At 40.0% G+C, this 22,265-nt stretch overlaps 1 protein-coding gene across 2 annotated transcripts; it reads left to right on the forward strand.

The window, feature by feature from the left end:
• The first annotated feature begins 264 nt into the window (after window positions 1–264).
• TMEM242 (transmembrane protein 242) lies at window positions 265–16,734 on the forward strand. Of its 2 annotated transcripts, none has more exons than XM_042446482.1 (4): window positions 265–446; window positions 3,617–3,717; window positions 7,387–7,524; window positions 16,354–16,734. In XM_042446482.1, the coding sequence occupies exons 1-4, from the start codon at window positions 350–352 to the stop codon at window positions 16,450–16,452; spliced, it is 435 nt and encodes a 144-aa protein (XP_042302416.1). In that variant the 5' UTR covers window positions 265–349; the 3' UTR covers window positions 16,453–16,734. The 2 variants fall into 2 exon arrangements, with proteins under 2 accessions (XP_042302416.1, XP_042302417.1); XM_042446483.1 differs by lacking the exon at window positions 265–446 and adding an exon at window positions 565–691.
• The last annotated feature ends 5,531 nt before the right edge of the window (window positions 16,735–22,265 follow it).

The raw sequence follows: 22,265 nt of genomic DNA on the forward strand, positions 1-22,265 counted from the left end.
TCTTAGCCGCGCTCAGAAAATGGAGGACATTTTGGAACCAATACTGTATAAACCAACATTTCTATACCAATAAAAGGTATCACTACTGTTTGGTGGATTCCTGGGCAGAAGGTAATGAAATGTAGGACGGGTCCTGTAAAAATGGAGGACGTGTTTCAGTAGGAGAAAAAGGGCCAGGCCTTGCTCTTGTGTGTGTCTCATTTTACTGTATTTATCTGAAGGACTTATTATCCCCCGCCTTCCTCCTCCCACGAAGGGAAGCAAGGCGGGCCTTCTCCGCCTCCAAGGCCTCTCGGTTGCCGGAGAGAAGGCCCTAGTGTTCCCTCTCTCCCTCAGAGGCAGCGGGGCCATGGTCCCAGGCGAGGCCGCGGAGCGGGAGAGAGGCCAGGCCTCGCCGGAGGAGGAGGAGGAGGAGACGCAGAAGCAGCGGCTCTTCCTCGTCAAAGGTCCTCCTTTGGGCGGGAAGGGACTAAGCCACTGGGCCTAAAGTCCTGCTGCTTCCCTCCCCCAAACTGAGAGCCCTTTCCGAGCTTTGTTTCGGACTCCATCTCCCAGAAGCCTCAGCCATGGTGGCCAATAGCCTTGCATTCTGGGAGATGGAGTCCGAAATGGCGTAAAAGGCCCACAGTTTTTGGGGAACCATCGCTGCTGACTAAAGCTATGAATACGTTTTTAAAAAGGAGGGGAAGCAGTGCGGAGGTTTCTTTTTAGTCTATGAAGGCTTTGGCATTTGCAGGAACAGTGTTTCTGTGGTGTTTCTGCGTCGTTTACTTTGCATGTTTGTTTATAGGTTGCGTCCACACTGGGGAAATAACCCGGTTTGGCACCGCTTTAACTGTGTCTGGCTCTAGGCTATGGAATTCTGGGAGTTGGAGTTTGTTGTGGGCCCAGAGCGGAGCGGAGCTCCGCTCTGGGCCCCACAACTAACTCCAACTCCCAGAATTCCATAGCCCAGACAAAGACTTAAAGCGGTGCCAAACCAGGTTATTTCCCCAGTGTGGATGAATATGACTGCATCCAGTTTGACACCATTTTAACTGCCACAGCTCAGTGCTATGGGATTCTGGGAGCTGTAGTTTTGTGAGACAACTTAGCCTCCTCTGTGAGAGAGGGCTCTGGGGCCACAAGAAACCAAAGTTCCCAGAATCCCATAGCACTGGGCTGTGGCAGTTAAAGTAGTGTTTTTGTTTTTTTTTTTTTGTTTTTTTTTAATTTATATACTGTACCGCTATTCCAAAGATCATAGCGGTGAACAGCAAGTAAGCTAATTAGCAAGTAAGCTAATTTGCCCCCAACAATCTGGGTACTCATTTTAGCGACCTCGGAAGGATGCAAGCCTGAGTCGAGCTTGGGCCCTTTTGCTGGTCTTGAACTCGCAACCTTGTGGTTTCGAGTGAATGGCTGCAGTACAGGCATTTAACCACTGCGCCACCAGGGCTCCATAGTGGCAAACCGGATTATTTTTTTGCAGTGTGAATGCAGCCAATCATTCCAAGAATTCCATAGCATGGAGCTAGGGCGGATAAAGCGGTGTCAAACCCGTGTTATTTCAGCAATGTGGATGCACTCTTAGAACACACTGCGGAAATAATCCAGTTTGAAACTGCTTTAACTGCGCCCAGCTCTGTGCTATGTAATGCTGGGAATTGTAGTTTGTAGTGGCCCCAGAGAGCTCTCTGATAGAGAAGGCTAAATGTCTCATAAAACTACAGTTCCCAGGATACCTTACAACTGAGCCAGGTCATTTAAAGCATATGATAACAACATCAACAATAATAATACTCATTGTCGCCCAGGAGATCTGATGCTGGTGCTACTTGGTGCTCCCATCACCTGCTATTCTCAGGGCAGGAGACTGGACTGTGAGGCCCTATATACTTCAGCCCCAAAGTCCTTCCCTAGCTGCACTGTTGGAGGGAAGAGGGATAAAAAGTGGAAATACTGATTCCATCTTTCTTTGGAAGGGGATTTAACAAAACACAGTATTTTTTTTCTGTAAGCGATAGTTGTATAGAAATTTTGTTTTATGTGTAGCCCACACATGGCAGCTTCAAAGTGAGCGTGCAAAAATGATCCCTAGAAAAGTGTAGTATAGTTTCCCCTTGGATATTTTTCTGTGTTCAGTGCAGGAAATGTGCCACATTGAGTTCATTTAAGATTATTTATGTTTATGGACCAATAGAAAGAACAATCATGTTTGGCAAGGTAGAAGGCAGTAGGAAAAGAGGAAGAGCCACTCACTCAGTGAAGCCAGAGCCCTGAGTTTGCAAAACCTCAGCAGGGCTGATGATAATAGGATGACTTGGAGGTCTCTTATTCGTAGGGTTGCCACGAGTTGAAGTCATCTTGAAAGTAGTTAACAACACAAACCATTGAGAGATCACCATTTTTGCTGATTGGCACATCTGTCTACATCTACTATGGGAGAACTGGATGCACTCAGAACATTTGGTTCACCAAATTACAGATGTACTGGAGAGTTGAAAGGATTTAGAAGATTGGTCTGGCAGGCATCAAAGACGCAAAGCTAGAAACCCAAGTGCTGTGTGTGGCATGACCTTTTCAAATGCCAACACATGTTCTGATGATATTTGATGCTGTATAACAATGGTTCTTAACCTTTTCATTACCAGGGACCTCCTTTAAATGTATTTTGTTGCCACAGGACCCACCCCCCAGAATTAACACAAGATTTATAACAATAATAATAATAATAGTAATAATATACTTGAACATTGAATTGTTAACAATTACACCATCTGTAAAACCTTCCTTCAGAGTGCCAGAGGAGAAGAGAAAACTTTACTTCTGCTTTTCCCCACCAATTTGTGGTTGGAGCAGATTAAATGGCAACCCACAGGCCCAGCCAGCCAGCCTTGGCTCCTGTTATCTCGCTGCTCTGCTGCGGGGAGGACATGGGCTGAACAGCCTGTGAAGATGTTGCACACACACACACCCCCCCCGCATGAGTCCCCAGTCCTAAGATTAAGAATCACCGCTGTATAAAATAAAATTGTGTCTTCTTTTAGAAAGAAGGAAAGGAGGTATGCGGAGGCTGCCTTGGTGATGACAAGGTGTAAAAGACTAGGCATTTCCCACTCCTACCCTGAATTTGCTTATACAGTCGGCCCTTCTTATGCACTGATTTTTTATACACTGATTCAAGCATCCACAATTTGAAAATGTTCAAAAAAAGTATAAATTTCAAATATCAAACCTTGATTTTTCATTTTTTATAAGGGCACCGTTTTGCTATGTCATTATATTTAATGGGACTTGAGCATCCACAGATTTTGTTATCCATGGGGGATCTTGGAACGAACCAAACCCCAGCGTATAACAAGGGTCCACTGTATACTGGTCAAACCTTAGATAGAGTTTACAAAGCAGTTCAGAAATTTAAGGTGTCTCTGATCTTGACAAGCTGTAACACACAACAGATTTTGGCAGTTTTCCATTCCTTCCTTCAGTATGTTGAGCACTAATGATCCTTAATTTCAAATAATGAAATAATTGTGCTTGGTCCATTTTCAGTCTATGTGCTGCTTAATTTCTTTTCACTACAATAAAAGGCCTATGATTTGTTTTATTCTTGCTATTTTCTCTGTATTGGCAGGTGGCATTTTTCTTACTACAGTTGCAGCGGCAGGAATTCTAGCAGGTTTTGGTACAACACTTGCCATGGCAAAAAAGAAAAATCCTAACTGGTTCAATAAGGTTAGTTTATTTTAAACTTCTGGTTCAAAAAGATACAGCTTCATAATGATTTTATAGTCTGGTTGCTGATAATCTTTTGGAGAAAAGAAGACTTGTTACTTTTTAAATGAGGTAACACAGCCATAATTGTAAAGTGGAGGTTGGGCAGAGTAGACTAAAATCAGTGTACTGTGTAATTTTTTTCAAAGCTAAAAATGATATTTTAATTTTAAAAGATCAGTTATGATGAATAACCTGGTTTAAAAATGAAGTCTGAATTTAATATAAGGAGGCATATTGTTACTATATGCTACTACTACTAAAAATCAATTCTATTTTAATATACAGTGGATCCTTGTTATACGCTGGGGTTTGGTCCCAAGATCCCCCGTGTATAACAAAATCCGTGTATGCTCAAGTCCCATTAAGTATAATGACATAGCAAAATGGTGTCCCTAATAAAAAATGGAACATCAAGGTAAATTTATACTTTTTTGGAACATTTTCAAACCGTGTATGCTTAAATCCATGTATAAAAAATCCGTGTATAAGAAGGGCCAACTGTACTATTTTTGTATGTTTTTTATGTATATGGTGTTTTTTAATGTTGTAAACCGCCCTGAGTCCCAGCCTTGGGAGAAGGGCGGGATATAAATAAATATAATGATAATATAGAAATAACAGAACAATTTTCTGTTTTTCACATCAGATACTCTATTTATAATTTTTGTTATTATTTAAATACAGAAAAGTGCCTTAAGTTAATAAAAGCAACCCTGGCCTGTAGAGACAGCAAGTAACATATGACTAAAATCACTCCTCTAAAATAGCATCTTCTCTTCCTTTTATCAATGAGATCTTTTCTTCTGTGCTGAAGAACTGGGGAAACTCCAAAATGTGTTTTCTAGTGATTTGTTAATCACTTGGGGGTTTAAATAGCTTTTGTACACATCATATGATGCATTTTCCTGTAAACAACAGTATATTTGAATATTGTATATCCCTGAGGAGTTACCTCATGTGCCAACACCCTTGAACTAATAAACCCAAGTCAACTCTCCAGTTATTGCTTTTTAAAGTTTAATTTTATGTAACATTCTGGACAAAAATCCCCATTGTAAATCTCCTTGAAAACACACAGTGTCTTTTCATACCATAATACAAAATAAAAAGAATTTTAATTTCATATGTCCCCCCCTTAGCCTTATTTATATAGCAAAACAAACTGTATCTGTTTTTAGTATGGATATGGAGATTTATGAGAGATTGTACAAATTGTAAGAGCAAGGATCTGATTGTCTTATTCTGCAGATTAAGCCATTTCTGCCAGTGGAGTACAAGAGAGCAATACCATTTGTCCAGTGAAACTCCTGGTAGGCTCTCACAATCTCCTCTGAAGAACTGGGAGACCTGTGGAGCCTTACTGGGTAGGATGGAGGGCAGGCGGGTAGGGAGATGGAGCAGAAGGTGCCAGTGTGCTAAAGGAGATCCTCTCTTACAACACTTGATTCCAGTCAAGATCTTTAACAGTTTAAATTTAATGTGAGCGTAATAGACTGACTGCAAACCAGTCAGGTGGTTTGTGTTAATCTTGCAGCTGTCTTGGCTGTACCTGTAAAATACTTTTCCATGTTGAAATTGTTGAATAATTATTTAAAGGTCCAGTATTCCTTCTAGCAATTGCAAAGTAAATAAATAAAGACAAGAGCATTTCTTTTATTTCATTTTTATCCCACTTTTCTCCTGGCACAAAGAAGCAAGGTTGAAAACAAAATACAGTAAAAACCTGCTTGATACAAAATATTTTTTTTAAAATAAATCTGGCCGTAGTAGTACATGCCTTGATTATGTCCCCTTTGAATTACTGTAATGCATCCTACATGATGCTATCTTTGAAAAGTGCTCAGACATTTCAGTTGTCCCAAAGAGCCGCAGCCAGATTGTTAAGTAGAGCTGGTTACAGGGAACACACAGCTCCCTTGTTGCACCAGCTCCTCTGGTTGCTGGTCCCATTTCCAGAAACACTTCAAAGTGTTTTTGACTTGTAAAGCCCTATATAGCTTGAGTGCAGGTTATTTGAAGGACTGTATCTCCCTTTATGAGAGCCAGCATGGTTTAGTGTTTCAGTGTTGGACTGTGGCCCTGGAGAGCAGGGTTTGAATCTTGCTGGGTGACTTTGGGCAAGTCACAGTGCCTCAGCCTCAGAAGATGGCAATGGCAAACACCCTCTGAAGAAAACTGCCAAGAAATCACTAAGCCAGAAGTGATTTGAAGGCACAAAAAAGACCTTTTTACTAAAGCAGGATTTTGGCTTTAGGTTACTGTGGCCGAATAATGTTTCTCATGGAGTGTATTAAGCTTTTATCTTTTTACTATGTTTCAATGTGTTTTAGCTGATATAATTTAGAGTTTTGAAAAAAAACTATTTATTATTGTTGTTGTTATTATATTAATTTATATCCTGCTTTTCTCCCAATAATGGGACTTAAATTGGCTAACAACATATTTAAGACAATGTGAATTAAAAACTATACAAAAGCATTAATAAAAGTGTAAATATAAAGAAGAATTTAAAATGTAATTCAACAATTAATTAAGTTAAAATATTAGACATTAAAATATTAAAATTCCTCAATACTATATATACAACTTTTTAAAAAAAGTACTGCACAGTATTAAAAGCCCAACTGTAGTCAGTTTGTAAAAGCCTGATAGCATTAAAATGATTTGACGTACTGATGGAAAGAAAGCAAGGATGGAGCCATCCTGGTCTCTTGAGGGGGGCAGTGTTCCCAAGTCTGGGAGCAGTCACCGAGAAGGCACTTTCCCACCGAACAAGCTTGGGAAGCTGGTAGAAGGGCCTTTCCAGATGATCGTAGAGCTCTAATGAACTCATAAAGGGAGATTTGTTGTTTTATGTCACAAAGACAATAGGCAGGGGACTAATCAAACCTCCTGTGGGAGGGAATTCTACAAGTTTAAAATGCCATACAAGATCTATTAATGGACTATAGAGCTGTGAAAGATGGCCCTTAAAAAAAAGTCTCATCACCAATACAAATATAGACCAATTTTACACTGGTTTAAGTGTTCATTTTTTGCTGCTGTCGTAAGAAATTCTGGGTTGTAGCCACATAGAAATGCTGTGAATTACCCACTAGAAGCTCCTGCCATCCTAATAGAATAACAGATTATTAATATTCCTTTAAAGAAAACTGATTATTTAAAGCAATTTGAATTTGACTTTATTCAACAGGGGCAGGCTAGCTATATTAATTAGTTACAGTGAAAGCAGCAATCCTTGTGGCATATCCAATATAGCTGATAAAAGCAGACTTGAATCCACAAAATCCAAATAAAACTTGTCAGCTTTTGTCACTCTACAAAACACAGTACAAGACTCTGCAGTTTAGATCTGTACATGCGATAATTTGTCATAGTATACCTTAGAGAAAACCAGTCAAATGTATGTTTTAGGCTTTTCACCAGGAAGCATTCTTTCTTTAACAGCATGAATATTTGGTAAACGTCAGAGACATAGCTGTGTTAGTCTGGAATACCAGTATGCAAAGGGATCCTAAGGGGCAGAGGGAAATTGTTATATGATAATATTCCCTTTCCTTTCTGTAAGTTCATGTCTGTGTTCATACTAAAGTTTATTCAACTTTATTAAACAAATAATTCTTCTAGGGTGTGGTGGCCACAGCTGCTTTGCCAGAGAGTGGTTCGTCCCTTGCCTTGCGTGCCTTAGGATGGGGTTCTCTGTATGCCTGGTGTGGAGTAGGATTGATCAGTTTTGCTGTCTGGAAGGCTTTGGGTGTTCACAGTGTAAGTACTATGATTTTGCTTCACAAATGTTTAGCATTTTAGAAATTCTGGAAGGCATACAGTATAAGCTTAGTATAATAAGTGTTTACATGATTTAATAAAATATGCAAGTAAAGTCAGTTGTTTCCAACTCTTAGAAACGTACTTCTTATGTATTGTTAATGGGAAAGATAATGACATCAAGGGGAGGGGAGTGACAAGCAAAAGTAACAGAGGCAAGGAGAGTGGAGGAATGAAAGAAATCATGGTAACAAGGTTTTTATTCTGTATTTTATTTATTTTAACCTGCCCAATAAACCATGTTCCCTGGATGGATTACAAAAACCTAAAGGAATAAACTAGGATGCAGTAAAATGGAGGGCAGAAAGCCATACAAAAACATGTAGATTAGCATGCTAAAGATCTAAAATGGATGAAAAAAAGGAAATCTCTTTTGCTGGTGCTAAAAAGGCAACAGTATCAGCTCCAGGTGAGCCTCCTTGCAGAATATATCCCATAATTGAGACTTCCTTGTTATTATCACTCACATAATATCCTTCAATGGAGCACCTAAAAATAATCTAAAAGTTTGGGTAAGTATTTATGAGAGGAGATATTCCATGAGATATTGTGGCTCTGGTATGTTCAAACCTTCATAGATCAACACCAGTGTATTGAGTTGGGCCTGGAAAGTGTTGTGTCACTGTCAAAGCACTTGTATCCCATCTCACAACCCATCCCAATAATTAACCTAACAGATCTATTTTCAAATTAATTTAAGTTTTTGAGTACTTTCAAAAGTAGCCTCACATAAATCACACTGCAGTAATCCAGCCGAAAGGTTACCAGAGCATATGTAACTATCAACAGGTTCTCTCTGTCTCCATAGAACAGCAGCTGGTATTATCAGCCTAAATGGATAAAATGTGATCCAGTCCTGCAAGGCTATGTGCCTCAAGTGAAAATTGCTTTTTAAAAGCCCACTTTGAATCCTACTGAAGTGTATAATTACCAGCCAGCCTCCAATATTCCATTTTTTTGGGAAGGTCCTAGCCCCTCAGCTCCAGTGGTTTCTGAAGAAGACAGGTTGTCTTGATTCTTGAAGTCATACTGACTTCAGGCCTGATCATGGGATGGAAATACAATCAACCATGATATTTTTTCTGGGACATGGTGCTAAGATGGGGCTTGACCTACTGCTCTGCTGTGGTGGAATGACAGTGTTTTGCTAGGGGGCTTGGCAATTGGCCTGTGACAGCTCCTAGTGCTCCATTATGTGCACCTGCTGTTCAGTATGTATTTGAAACTGCTGGAAAGCTTGTCTTGAAGTCTGGGGTCTAATGCCACCAATTTAATGATGACATCCAACTCGTATCTCTTCTTTCCCTCTTAATTTAAGGAAGGTGTTTTAGTGCTTAACCAGTGTTTGGTGTCAGTAACAAACAGGGTAATGGTGAACAAACTGAAGTTTAATCTAGACAAAACAGAAGTGCTTCTGGTTGCAAGACAGATCCAGGAACAAGGATTCATCTTGTGTTGGGTGGAGTAACATTCCCCTTAAGATGAAAATGTGCAGTTTGTATATATTCCAGGATTCATCTCTGTGTGTATTATCCCCAGGTTTCAGCAGTGGCCAGGAGTACATTTGCACAATTTATGCTGGGCCTGTTCCTGAAGAGGTCTGATATAAGTAAAGGACTGGATGTGGTTAGAGATCTAATTAATAAATGACACTGAGGGACTCAGGAGTACCACCAAACTCACATCTAAGACTCAGAGTAAAGACATTATTAATCTAAGGTTGATTGCTGGCTCTACAACACAAAATTAGATAATACAGTAATAAGAGGAATCCTTTCTTTGGTGCAGACTTGAATTTATCGAAACAAAAAACTATGCCAAGCAATATTCTGTAGTCATATAATATCCTTAATTGCACTTAGACTTGTTTTAGGAAGGGAGTTCTTGACATAATAAAAGCAAGGGAATGGTGTGGGAACACATTAAAGGAGATGCCATCTATAGATATAAATTGGAAGGTGTTCGAAAGGCCTTTGTTAAACCACAGTGCCATCTGCTGGTGAAGAGGAAATGAGTAAGACTACATGTTTTTAAAAGGACACCTTTCCAAAGACATTTTAATTTTCCTTTCTAGTTTTGTGATGTTAGCTCTAGATGCATTCTCTTTGACGTTAACAGGAAAGTTCATGAACTCCTATGACATCTCAAATGTGTATAAACCTAATGTGTAGCAAGTATCAAATTCACTGTCTCTAGTTGCAGCTTTTCCCCAACACAGTATGATGTATTATTTGCCAAGGGTATTTTAATAGGTGATATGCAAGACCATTTGCATGTAGTCCTAAAATTGCAGTATGTGCACATAGAAAGCACATGCCTTCTGTTTTAATAATATTTAATAATAATATTTATATATTGTCCGCCTCTCCCCAGAGGATTGGGGCGGGTTACAATCAACAATAAAACATCGTAAAATAATAACACAATCCCTAACTCACAATTAAAATAGAACAGCATAAAATCAGTTATTAAAATCACTATAAACATTACAATAAAATTTAATCCCTCTTACAATGAGGCAATTTAAGGGAGAGTCAAGGAGGCACCGTTGTGGGACAGTGGAGAGGGCCCATGTATTAGTCTGGGAATGCCTGCTGGAAGAGATCCATCTTGATGGCTTTTTTAAAGGCCCCAAGAGATGTTATGTGACAGATCTCTTTCGGTAGGTCATTCCAAAGTTTAGGAAGTTTAGTTATGTGTGACATGTAGGCGCATGTATAGGAAGGAATGGCTACCAGTGTTACACACAAAGTTATCAGGTAGGATGAAAAATGGCTGCATGCCAAGTCTACTGGAACATTACCTTTTCTATTTTTCTCCCTTAGCCCCATAGTGCTAGCTTTTATACTTATGCTCATGTAGAAAGAAGGGAGGAGAAATACTTAACCAATACAATTCAGACAAGCTCCTATTCCACCCTAATATAGCAGAATAGCCTTTTTGTTTTTAAAAATGATCATTATATTAAAGGCTAAAGAAACCCTGTATTGCTATAATCAGAACTGTAGCCAGCCACTGTGTAATTTGAACTCTTTCCCTTCTGGCATACTGTCAGCTTGCCGTGCTTAAAATTCGTCTGATACAGCCCTTTGCTTTGTTTTGATATACATCTGATAATATTTGGGACAGGGTTGTTAAGGTCAACAAAGAACACATTTTATCTAGGAAGGGAGGGAAGGAGGGAGGGAGAGAAATGTACTACACAATGGTTCTTCTGTCTTGAGTCAGCAGATGTAGGAAAGTATTTTGTGTTGGATTTCCCCCTCCCTCGAATAATTGTAAGATAATTGCAAATATCCTCCCAAAACAGTTATTTCAAAGGAATGTACCTAATGATCAAAATCTATATCCCAGTTTTATTTCTAGTTGCCATACAAACAATAATAGCTCCATTCTGTCAGCAGAAACACTACTTCATAGAAATGTATAATGATAGTTTTATAATAGTTATAGCTAAATTGTGGTAATGTATTGGCAACCAGAGCTAAAAGGAAATGCATTTTAATGTTTAATTAAAGTTGCCATTTCAACATTTCCTAGCCATGGAAACATAACTTTGCCTATTTGCTGCTAATGTTTTGTTTGTTTTTTAAAAGGAGAAGAAACAAGAACAAAGCTTTTGTAATTTCATAATAATTTATGGCAATTAATAACAACATGAACTGATATTTTTTTAAAAAAAACGCTCTTTTGGTCAGGATGTCCTCTGTAAATCAAAAATGTGATCACTTCACAAAACAGATAATGTCTCTTGTTTTGTAGCAAGGATGAGTCATAAAATATTTGTACTCAAAAAACCAAAACAAAACAGAAGTTGCTCTTGGTGTTGCATATCCAGATGGTGAATGCATTCCCACCCCACTCCCCGCAATACTGTGGGCAGGGACTGTGCAACCTTATAATTCATCATCTTCATGATAGAATTCCTAATCACTTTGTTTTGCTCACATATTAACCTTTAAAATGCTAAGAATAAGACATGATTGTGTGCTTCCATTATGTATAATTAAAATGGAGGCTGATAATTTAAATGTATTTATTTAGAATGTTTATATTCCTGCCCAGTGGTAAAAGCAGAGCAAAATTAGTTGTTGTCTTGTGCCTTCAAGTCGTGTCTTACTTACAGTGACCCTAAGGCTGACCTGTCATGGGGTTTTCTTGGCAAGATTTGTTAAGAGGGATTTGCCTTTCCTTCCTCTGAGCCTGAGAGAGTGTGACTTACCCAAGGTCACCTGTGGGTTTCCATGGCTGAGTGGGCATTTGAACCCTGGTCTTCAGAATGGTAGTCCAACAATGAAACTTGCACCATGCTGGATCTCACAGCAACATGGACAGCATTTAAAGAAACAAACAAACAAACAAACAAACAGTGCATACATCAACCAAACATCACCATGTACTTAAACACATGATGATGATGATTGATGATGATCATGATGATGATTTCAGGATACAACATAAATTAAACCACATAAAACCATTTAAACAAAAATTAAAACACATGAAAACAAGACACATTAAAATCATTCAACATAAAATGAAAAATAACCCAATTTAAGTGGTTGCTTCAGTGAGACGAAGCATTGGATCAAACTACATGTGAAAGGGTATAGTCCTTCTGAACCTTAGGTTTCCTTAAGCCATAACAACCAGATGGTAAGGATGATGATGATGATGATTCTTCCATCCATGCTGCTTTTCTCCCAAAATTGAGACTCAAGGTCATTTAAAAAACATTTTAAAAAACAGTACAGCTAAAAACACAAAAAGTGAACAATAAAATGGGATTGAACTCTTGACAATATTAATATGATTTAAAACTACACTTAAAAATACAATGAAAAGATTAAAAAAGCAATTAAAACAATTCACTCTAAAAACAAGATACTGTAGCACCCTTACCCCATTATTTAAAAACTTTCTGTTTTAAAAGCCTGATGGAATAAAAAGGTCTTTGTCTCTGGATGGATGGGTGGGTGGATGAATGGGTGGGTGGATAGTAAGGAGAAGATCATTCTGGCATCCCCAGGTAGGGGTTCCAGAGCATAGGGGCAGCCACTGAGAAGGTCCTCTCTCACATTATCACAACTGTACTTGTGATGGTGGTGGGGCTGAGAGAAGAGCCTTTTCTGTGAGGATCTCAGAGCCTGGAGAGGCTCATATAGAGAGATATAATCTGCCACATAGTCTGGATCTGACATCAGTAAACCTATTCTTGAGTTTGTCAAATCCACTTTTATCTTCCTTCAATCCCCTTTTGGGGAGGAAGGCAGGATGTAACAAATAAATAAATTTAGGCCCGTTACAGACAAGCCTAATAGTACGGACTGGGTCCGTACTAGGGTTAGAAAGGGGCGTCACTTCTTAACACCCCTAACACTAGTATGGACCCAGTCTGTACAAAATGGCGGCACCCATTCTACACGGGGGCCGCTATTACGACGTCACCACCGCGCCGCCTCCAAACGAGGCTGCGCAGACGTGACATCGTCGCGTTTCTGAAGTTTCGCCACCCTTTCTGAAGTTTGCGTCCCTGGCGCAGCCTTTAGACGGCTGTGCCAGGGATGCAAGGGAGAAAGGGGCCGAGTGGCCCCTTTCTCCTCCTCCCCACCGCCATTGGGTGTCCTTGGGGCATGAAACCCCAAGGACACCCCTTTCCAGGCCACGGGGAAGTGGCCTTTTGCCGCTTCCCCGTGGCCTGGAAAGCGGCGGATCGGGGCTTTGGAGGCTGCCGTTGTGGCAGCTGAGGCCCCGATACAGCGGGGAAAGGGCCGCTTACAGGCCGCCCCAACGGGCGGTCTGTAACGTGCCTTAATAAACCGTATGCCAGGTTATAAATAATCAGGTGTTGCTTGACTGCAGCTTCCAGCTCTCTTCCCCAGATATTCTATCTAACGCTGTTGGAAGTTTCAGTCCCATCATCTGGAGGGCCATACAATCCCTACTCTGCCTAACTCCTTGTGCGCTGCTGTTTCCAGAAGCTGTTTTCTCTCAACCCATGTCTTGCATCGCAAGTGGCTCAAGCAGGGAGAAAATAGCTTGAAACAAGAGAGAGCAGTGAGGCAAGAAATGATGTACTCTCTTCCTTCGCACTCCTTTTATGTTTTTAAAAAAACAAAGCCTCCCCAGTCCCTACAAACAAATGAGATATATCTGTGTAAAGTGCATGTGGCTGCCCCATCATAGCTAGTTTGCTGTCTAGATATTTTAACACTTAGACTGAGATCCGGAATAATGCTTTTCTTTGGGGGCCATTAAAGATAGCTTGTTTCATAATCTTAAATTGGTATTTCTGCATGCTCTGATAATTGGGGGGATAGTGATCGCGTCTGACATTTCCAGAAGTAGAGGGTGGGTGGGAATATATAACCAACAGCATCTCCTTGTAGTGCTTTCATCAAATTCAAGGCTTGCAAATTTAGCAGAGAGCTCTTTCCCTCTACTTTATGCAGTACAGAAAAAGAAAAGCTCTATGTCTGTTTTGACTGGAGTCAGGGTCTAAAAATCTAAACTCTTTTCACAGGCACATTATACTGGCAGTTTAATATTGGTTGCTTGTTTCCCAATACAGGTATAGGGATGGGTTCCTGAGCAGTTTAACAGGTTTTAGCAAACTTTTTATTCAAAACCATCAATATACACATTTGAAACAAAACACCAGGTCGACTAAGCCTTGTATTATTACCAAAAGAAAAGAAAAGAAAGTTTGGAACTTTCTGTATATCTTGAGAGAACCACTGTGTTGCAGTGGTTTGAGCATTGGACTACAGCTCTGGAGACCAGGGTTTGAATCCCCGCTCAGCCATGAAAACCCACTGAGTGACGTTAGGCAAACCGCACTCTCTCAGCCTCAGAGGGAGGCAAAGGCAAAAACCCCTCTGAAGAAATCTTCCCAAGAAAAGCTCATGATAAGTTTGCCTTAAGTTGAAACAACTTGAAGGCACACAACAACAATAATGACAACAACAATAGACCTCTTAAAGGCTTCCAAAATGGAAGGTTTTTTACTTTGCCTTTTTTGTTTTACAGCATAGCAACTCACTAAAGTAATCTAAATAAGTGAAGTTTTCCAAGACTTCTGTTGAAGGACTGAGGCTGAGGTCACTGAGAGATTGAACACAAAACATTAACTTCTACACTGAGTTGGGAAGTGGTTTGGGGAATTCCTTGCAGCTAGTTCCAGTCTCTGACTCTGTCTGTTTCTGTCACTCTTTCTCTCTTTCTGGCCCCCAAATCCACTCTATTTTTACAATAATGTTAAATTCAAAATATGAGAAGCAGAAATTACGCTCACTTCCCACTCCATATGGGTAGTTTTGTGGATTGGGCCTTCAAGATGACAAGTGATGGCACCAAAGTTAAGAGAGCACCTGTTGACAGCCAGGCCCTTGAAATCTAGAACCAGCACAGACAATATTCAGATATGGTCTCATATTAAAGGCAGGATAGGGAATCCATAGCTTTCTGGATGTAGTTTTACTTCAATGCCCATCATCCCTACTCATCATGGCCAGTGGCTGGGTAATGGGAATTGTAGTCCAACAAACTCTCAAGGGCTACAAGTTCCCCACCCATGAACTAAAGTGAGAGAGAAATGGCCTATTTTGTAGGTTCACAGTAAAAAGACTCAGTATTAAATACAGAAGGAGCCTAAGGAATAATAATTATGACTTTTTTGGAAAACTGTAAGAGACTTTTGGCAAAGGGCAAAATGAAACATATACATACTTTTTACAAGTATTAGACCATTTCACTTTTTTCTTTAAAAAAAAAAACCACTGGGATGTCCTGGAGGCCACAAAAAGGCCTTGGGGGCCCTCATATGGTTCAGGTGGCCTCGTGTGGCTCATCTCTGCCCTAGCTGGTCTATCAGATGGCCTGTCAAATTCCTGCCTCTTTAAGACTCTTTGAGACTAAAAGCTGAATAAGAGCTGAATAATCATGGTTAAAAAAAAATAACACAGAAGTATGTGATGAGCTTGTGCTTTCCCTCCCTCCCTATCACTTAGGGATTTTTTTCTGTCATGGTTTGCTTTAGCCACAGTACTTCCAAAAATCTGTATTTGCAGTTACCGTTTTTGTTTTTATGTACCTTCAAGTTGATTCCCGATTTATGGTGACTCAATCACAGAGTTTTCTTGGCAAGAATTATTCAGAGTAGGTTTGCTATTGACTTTTCCTTAACACTACAGTTGCCATAGTTAATGCTAACCAGATTTCCCTATTTAGCTAGGATGTGTAAGTCCTGATTTTTAATTCAGATGTTAGGGTCAATCATGGTTAGTCTGAAAAAAGATGCACAGGGATTAGAAGAAACATAGCACATCCTGTTAAATGGAATAATATTCTGAATTCAGCTGAACAGCACATAGAGGAATTCTAATTTTTTAACATTATAAATGAGTTAAATACACAGAAATGTTACCCTCCAGGGGATGTGGGAGAAAGAAGATACTCAGTCACAGCCACTTGTCCACAACATAATCTGCCTTAATATTGCTAGGAATTTGTTGGATTATTTCTGACATCACCATCTGGAGACCAGTAAAGGTCTTTGTATGATTTTTTTTCCATTCATGGGAATAAGGAGAGAAATGTGGTAAAATAAAACAGCAATAAGCAGAAAATCATGACTTCTTATGGGCTTCAAAGTTTTTACTCTTCTTTGCTTCAGTGGGAAAAATATTAATTTGTTTAAGTCCAAATCTCAGTGTGTTTCTAACTCTGATGTGATGGTGTTAAATTTTATTTCTTTACCCTCTTTTGTAGATGAATGAATTTCGGAACAAAATTCAATCAGTATTTCCAACAATTCCTAAAAATGCAGCACAGCCTGTTGAATGGGAGGCCATTCTGAAATCCAAATGAATGGTTCATGGAGAAACTTTTGAATCTTTTAAAATTGCAGAAGAGTTAAATACGTACAGAAATCTCACTGCCCAAGGCATGGGGAAGAAAGAAGATAACCTAATCACAGTCATTTGTTTGCAACACAGTCTGGCCTTCATTTGCCAGACTGCGGTAAAATTTACTGTTGGATTATTCCTGCTATCAGAAGTGATGGTACATTTTGATAAAGACAAAAATGTGGGTGAGAAATTTGTGTGTGGAAGTGACCTTGATATTTATCAATAAAATCAGGAGACAAATCTCAGTGGTAAGCATCATCATAATAATAATCATAATAATAATAATAAACACTAATGCAAATGGATGTAAATTGGCAGAAAAGGTTGATATTCACCTAGGGTGCAAAGGCAGCCACTTGCTCTGATCTTTGACACAGCACAGTACCAAAAACATGAAATGTCAGTCCCTGCCAATTGAATTAGCAATAGGTGTTGAAAGCTGACACAAGAGCTTCTTCCATTGCTAGTGTAAAGGTGCAATTTGATGGTTTGGTTTGGCTTGCTTCATTCTGACATTGGGACCAGCAGCCAAAGGAGAAGAAATCAAATGCTCCAATGGATATTCAAACTGTTGTAAGATGGCATGGGCAAAGTGTGGCACATTGGTGATATCAGTCTGTGAGACACCATTTTATGGCCCCTGAAACTCCCAGATTTCACCAAGTATTGCATTTTTCTGCCTTGCCTGATCAGTTTGCTGATTGGAAACCATTCTGTTTCTCTATATTCTGTTCTGATGGCAGCCTAGTCCTTAGTACAAGTTACACAGGGCAGTCACACCCAATCCACTCAGCGTAAGCCATAGGTCATGATCTATGCAGTGAAAGGTTTTACTGTAGTCAATAAAAAGTACATGCATATTTTTCTGGTATCCCCTGGTGCATTTTATTATCCATCATATGTTTGCAATATGATTCCTAGTGCCTCTTATTTTCCTAAATCCAACTTGCACCTCTGGGATTTCTTGTTCCATATATGGTAGAGTCTATGCTGCAGAATTTTGAACATGACTTTGCTTGCATGAGAAATTAGTGCAACAGTTTTTGTAACTGCTGCAGTCTTTTGTGTCTCTTTTTTATGGATAGAAATGTATATTGATTGCTTCAAATCTGTGCGCCACTGTTTTGTTTTTCATATTTGTTGGCAGGTTTTAGTTAGAACAACTTGATTCTGTCTCTGTGGATTGTAGTAATTCTATTGGTATGTCATCTGTTTCTGGTGATTTCTTTCCATTTGCGTTGGGTGCAGCTTTCCAAAATTTAGGGTTCAACTCCATAAGTTTTTTCTTCCCATTTATCATTCAGCCTTTCACATTTTTAAAATATCTCTTCTCTGTATTGTTTCCATCATTTTTTTTCATTTGTTCATGGTTGTTAATTATGTTTCTCTTCTGATCATAGTCATCCCCACTCTCAGTAAATGCCACTGTACTCAGTGGTGTTAACTTGTGAGTAGGATTGCACTGTAAGAGTTATAATCCCTTTATTGATCAGGAAGATGTTTTCACAATTGTAGAAAGAAACAAAGCAAACTACGCATTTTATTTGCAAATTCAATCCAGTCAATTGATTTTGTGCACTAGAAAATTAGAGTGGGTTGTTTTCCTGGTTGTGTCCTTGTAGAAACAAGAGATTTAAATATCTTTATTTCTGTACTGGAACCATTTTAAATCATGAAACTATGAACTTCAGTATATCAAAAGCCTTTTGTATGTTAAGCAGAAGAAAGACACCCAAGAAGATGTTGTTTACACTGATTTTTCCATGCATGCAAACCTCAAGTAATTTTCTTGGTACATTATCACTGTCATGTGGGATTTTTTTTATTTATTTAACAGAGAACAAGTCAATTCATTAAATTCTAAGTGGGCCCCTTTGTTCTCATTCCACCCTGATGTGTTTCACGTATACTGGGAAATGAAGAAAAGCCATAAGAATGAATAATTCAAGCTCTCACACCAACCTAATGCAGTCTCACAAAAGTTTAATGGGAAGGAAGAAGCATAGTTCAGTACACACACTTTGCATAAAGAGGGGCTGTAGTGGAGTGGCAAAGATTCTAGGTTCACACCTTGGCATTTCCAGCAAAAATGCTCTTGAGTAGCAAGACATAGGCGGGTTATAGACTGCCATGAAAGTACGCGCGGAGCACATACTAGGGTTAGGGAGGTGTGGTGCTTCCGCACCTCCCTAACCCTAATACGTGCTCTGTGTGTAAAAAATGACGGTGGCCGTTCCAGACAGCCGCCGTCATGAGGACGTCACAGCCGCGCCGCCTCTACACGGGGCGGTGTGGACATGACGTCCTCGCTCGGCGCCAGGGCGCCTAGGGCGCCCTTTGCGCAAACCAGGAAGGAGCTCCGTTTCGGAGCTCCTTCCTGGTTTGAGGCGCCACTTTGCTTCGCTGGGCGCAGCCTTCAGACGGCTGCACCCAGCGAAGCAAGGGAGAAAGGGGCCAAGCGGCCCCTTTCTCCTCCTCCCCGCCACCGCGGGGTGTCCTTGGGGCTTGAAAGGACAAAAGTTTAATGGGAAGGAAGAAGCATAGTTCAGTACACACACTTTGCATAAAGAGGGGCTGTAGTGGAGTGGCAAAGATTCTAGAGTCACACCTTGGTATTTCCAGCAAAAATGCTCTTGAGTAGCAAGACATGGGCGGGTTACAGACGGGCCGTTTGCAGCGCGTCCGCGACGTGCTAGGGTTGCCTCGGGGCGGAGCATGCACACGCCCCGCAACCCGAGCACGTCATGAATGCGCTGCAATTGCGCAGCACCGTTCATACAGCGCGTGCACCTGCCACGTCACAGCTGCGCAGCTTCTAGACGGAGCTGCGCAGCTGCGACATAGCAGCTCCGCCTTTGGTGCTTTGCAGCGTCGCAAAAAGGAGCCGATTTTTTGGGCTCCTTTTTCGCTGCGCAGCTGCACCACGCTATTTATATGTTGCGGCGCAGCTGTGCAGCAAAGTGAGGCGCTGAGAAGGTGCCTCTTTTGGGCGGTCTGTAACCCACCATAGAGACCTATGCCTGAAAAAAAAATGCACCATTTTAAATTCTGTCATTCTCTTCCATATTTTTTTTAAAATGCAGACCGCTGAGGATAAGCTAAGATAACCTGATAATTAGGTTTATCTATATTCCTACAAGGTATCGATACTTGTTAAACCTCTAATGTACATATAGCCTTTTCATATGCTATCTGGGATAGTATGTTGAAAATTAATATTACAAAATAAATCAAAGCATGACCAATCCCTTTAGTTTTCTCGACTGATTTATCCTTCAAATTTGTGGTTAGAATGTCCAATCCCCTTGATTCCCTTAATTTAATTATCCACTCCTCTATCTTAGGAATTTGGATGTTTTTGGCCAGAGTGACAATATACAAAATTATTCTGGAGACTTTTTTTGCTGTGTCCGAAAGACATATTTTTCAACACCTCACCACATCAAATTTCTCTTTCCAATTGCAGCCTTGCTAGCTATATAGGTATAAAAGTTAAGTAAGTAATGCGACACATAGTTCTCACCTGAGATTACAAAAGCTGATGCTGAAGGAGACAACAGGTAGTTCAAATATATAAGACAACTTTGTATGTTCATTAGAAGGACCAGCATCTTTAATACAGCAAGGGGAATATATCTACAGTATAAATATAGAGATGCAGAGGAAAATATATCTATAGTAGGGAAAGCCAGCGTGATGTAGTGGTTTGAGTGTTGTGCTACAACTCCAGAGATCAGGATTTGATTCGCCACTTGGCCATGGAAACCCACTGGGTGACCTTGGGTTAATCACACACCTCTCAGCCCCCAAAAACCCTGTGATAGGTTTGCCTTAGGGTCACCATCAGTCAGAAACAGTTTGAAGGTATACAACAATAAATGCAATGATCCATCTTCATACTGACCTTGAGTTTCCTTCAGCTCAGGGATGAGAAAGCTGTAGCCGAGATGTTGTGGGACAACATGCCCCAGCATTCTTTACCATTGGCCATGCAGTACAGATCCAAACAAGGATATTTATTTATCAGGCACTTCCACAGTTGAACTGTTGCTTTTAAGGACAGCCGGTTATATAAAAGTGACAGAGCTAAGAGGGCCAGAGTTTTAAGGTACAAGTAGTACAGTTAGCTCTCTGTATCCATGGATTCCTTATCCACGGATTCAACCATCCATGGCTTGAAAATATTTAAAAGCATATATAAATTTCAAAAAGCAAAGCTTAATTTTGCCATTTTATATAAGGAACGCTATTTTACTATGACATTGTATATAATGGGACTTGAGCATCCATTGGTTTCTGTATCCACTGGAGGCTAGAGAGATCCTAGAACCAAACCTCAGCAGATACCAAAGGTCCATTGTAACTCCCTTAAGTAGGCTTGAAGGCCTGGTTCTGTTGCTGATGGATGCAGCCTCTTCAATCTGGAGGTAGAGCCTAAGAAGACTGGACAAATTTCAATTCATTACTTTATGTAGCTAATTGAGAGAGAGGAATTCATCTAAGGCTAGCAATCCTGCTTAGCAAAAAAAATTTGATCCAAGCACTACTTGTTCCTATTGCATTCATTTATCATCTACATCAACTTTGTAACCATCCTTAATCCAAATACTCTTGGATTCGCTGGGGTTAAGGGGCACAGGACCATCATGAATGTGGAAAAAACACAAATAACAATAACACTATGCTTTTACCTGAGAGAGCACCTCTCTAGGAATCTCTAAGTCCAGCAGTGCAACTCTGGTCAACATCTGCTAGACACTAACCACAGAATTGCACTGGAGGAGCTAGAAATGCCTAGCAGATTGTTCTCCCAAGGAATCTCCAGGTTCTTCAGTGTGACTTTTGGTTAAAGTTGACCCTAGAGTTAGGCTATAGGACCTAATTCCTAGAGAAAACATATTAATAAAATCTGTGAATAATCAAATCCACAAAAGTCAAAGCCGCAAATATGGAGGGACGACTGTAGCCTTATGTTGCAAAATTACAATAAAGTTTCAGATGTTTCTTTTCTTGAAACTGTATATGCAGACCTCCCAGTGCATACCCACCAACTGTCCAATTTGACAGGGACAGTCCTGATTAATCCTCTGTCTTCCTACTTTTTCAACTGCTTTTAAAATATCCCAATTTCTCTCTTGTCCTCCCACTTTCATCCTTCATCCTGGCTTGCTTTGATTGATGTAAACTGGGCTTAAAGTACAAAAATAGCTTGAACTCGATTAATTTAGCTGGTGAGAGGAGGAGAAGAAGGGGCAGGATCTTGCCCTCCTTGTAGATTCAGACAAAAGCAGACAGCGATAGCATCTTTTAGTGTGAGTGTTTCTCCTCATTAATGACTTCTGCCATCTTGTCCACACTGATGCTGCTTGGTTACAAGTGTTCTAGTTTTCAACTGTGAATGTTGGAAGCTATTCGTAGTGGTGTTTGCTAAATATATGAGGGGAGGGGGAAATATGTGTACAGTATCTGCAAATGTCCTCTCATGCAATTGGTATGAAAGGAAAAGAAATTTGAGATTTTGTTATATAGCTCTTTTTATAGCTCTAATTAAAAATGTCTGTCTGATCCCAGAATTACTTGTCAAACTTTTCAGACATAAATACACATTTTTAAAGCCCCATCAAACCATTTAAAGCCTCCCACATAATCACATGATAGTAAGCAATCACAGCAGCCGAAACATATGTCTTAACTTTGTTCCTGGAAGCAATTTGGGAAATAAATGGCTCCTATGGGATTTTAAAAACCTTGTTTTTTCTTATAGAAGGTAAT

The sequence above is a fragment of the Sceloporus undulatus genome, chromosome 1 (genome assembly GCF_019175285.1).
Source record: "Sceloporus undulatus isolate JIND9_A2432 ecotype Alabama chromosome 1, SceUnd_v1.1, whole genome shotgun sequence".
NCBI lineage: Eukaryota > Metazoa > Chordata > Lepidosauria > Squamata > Phrynosomatidae > Sceloporus > Sceloporus undulatus.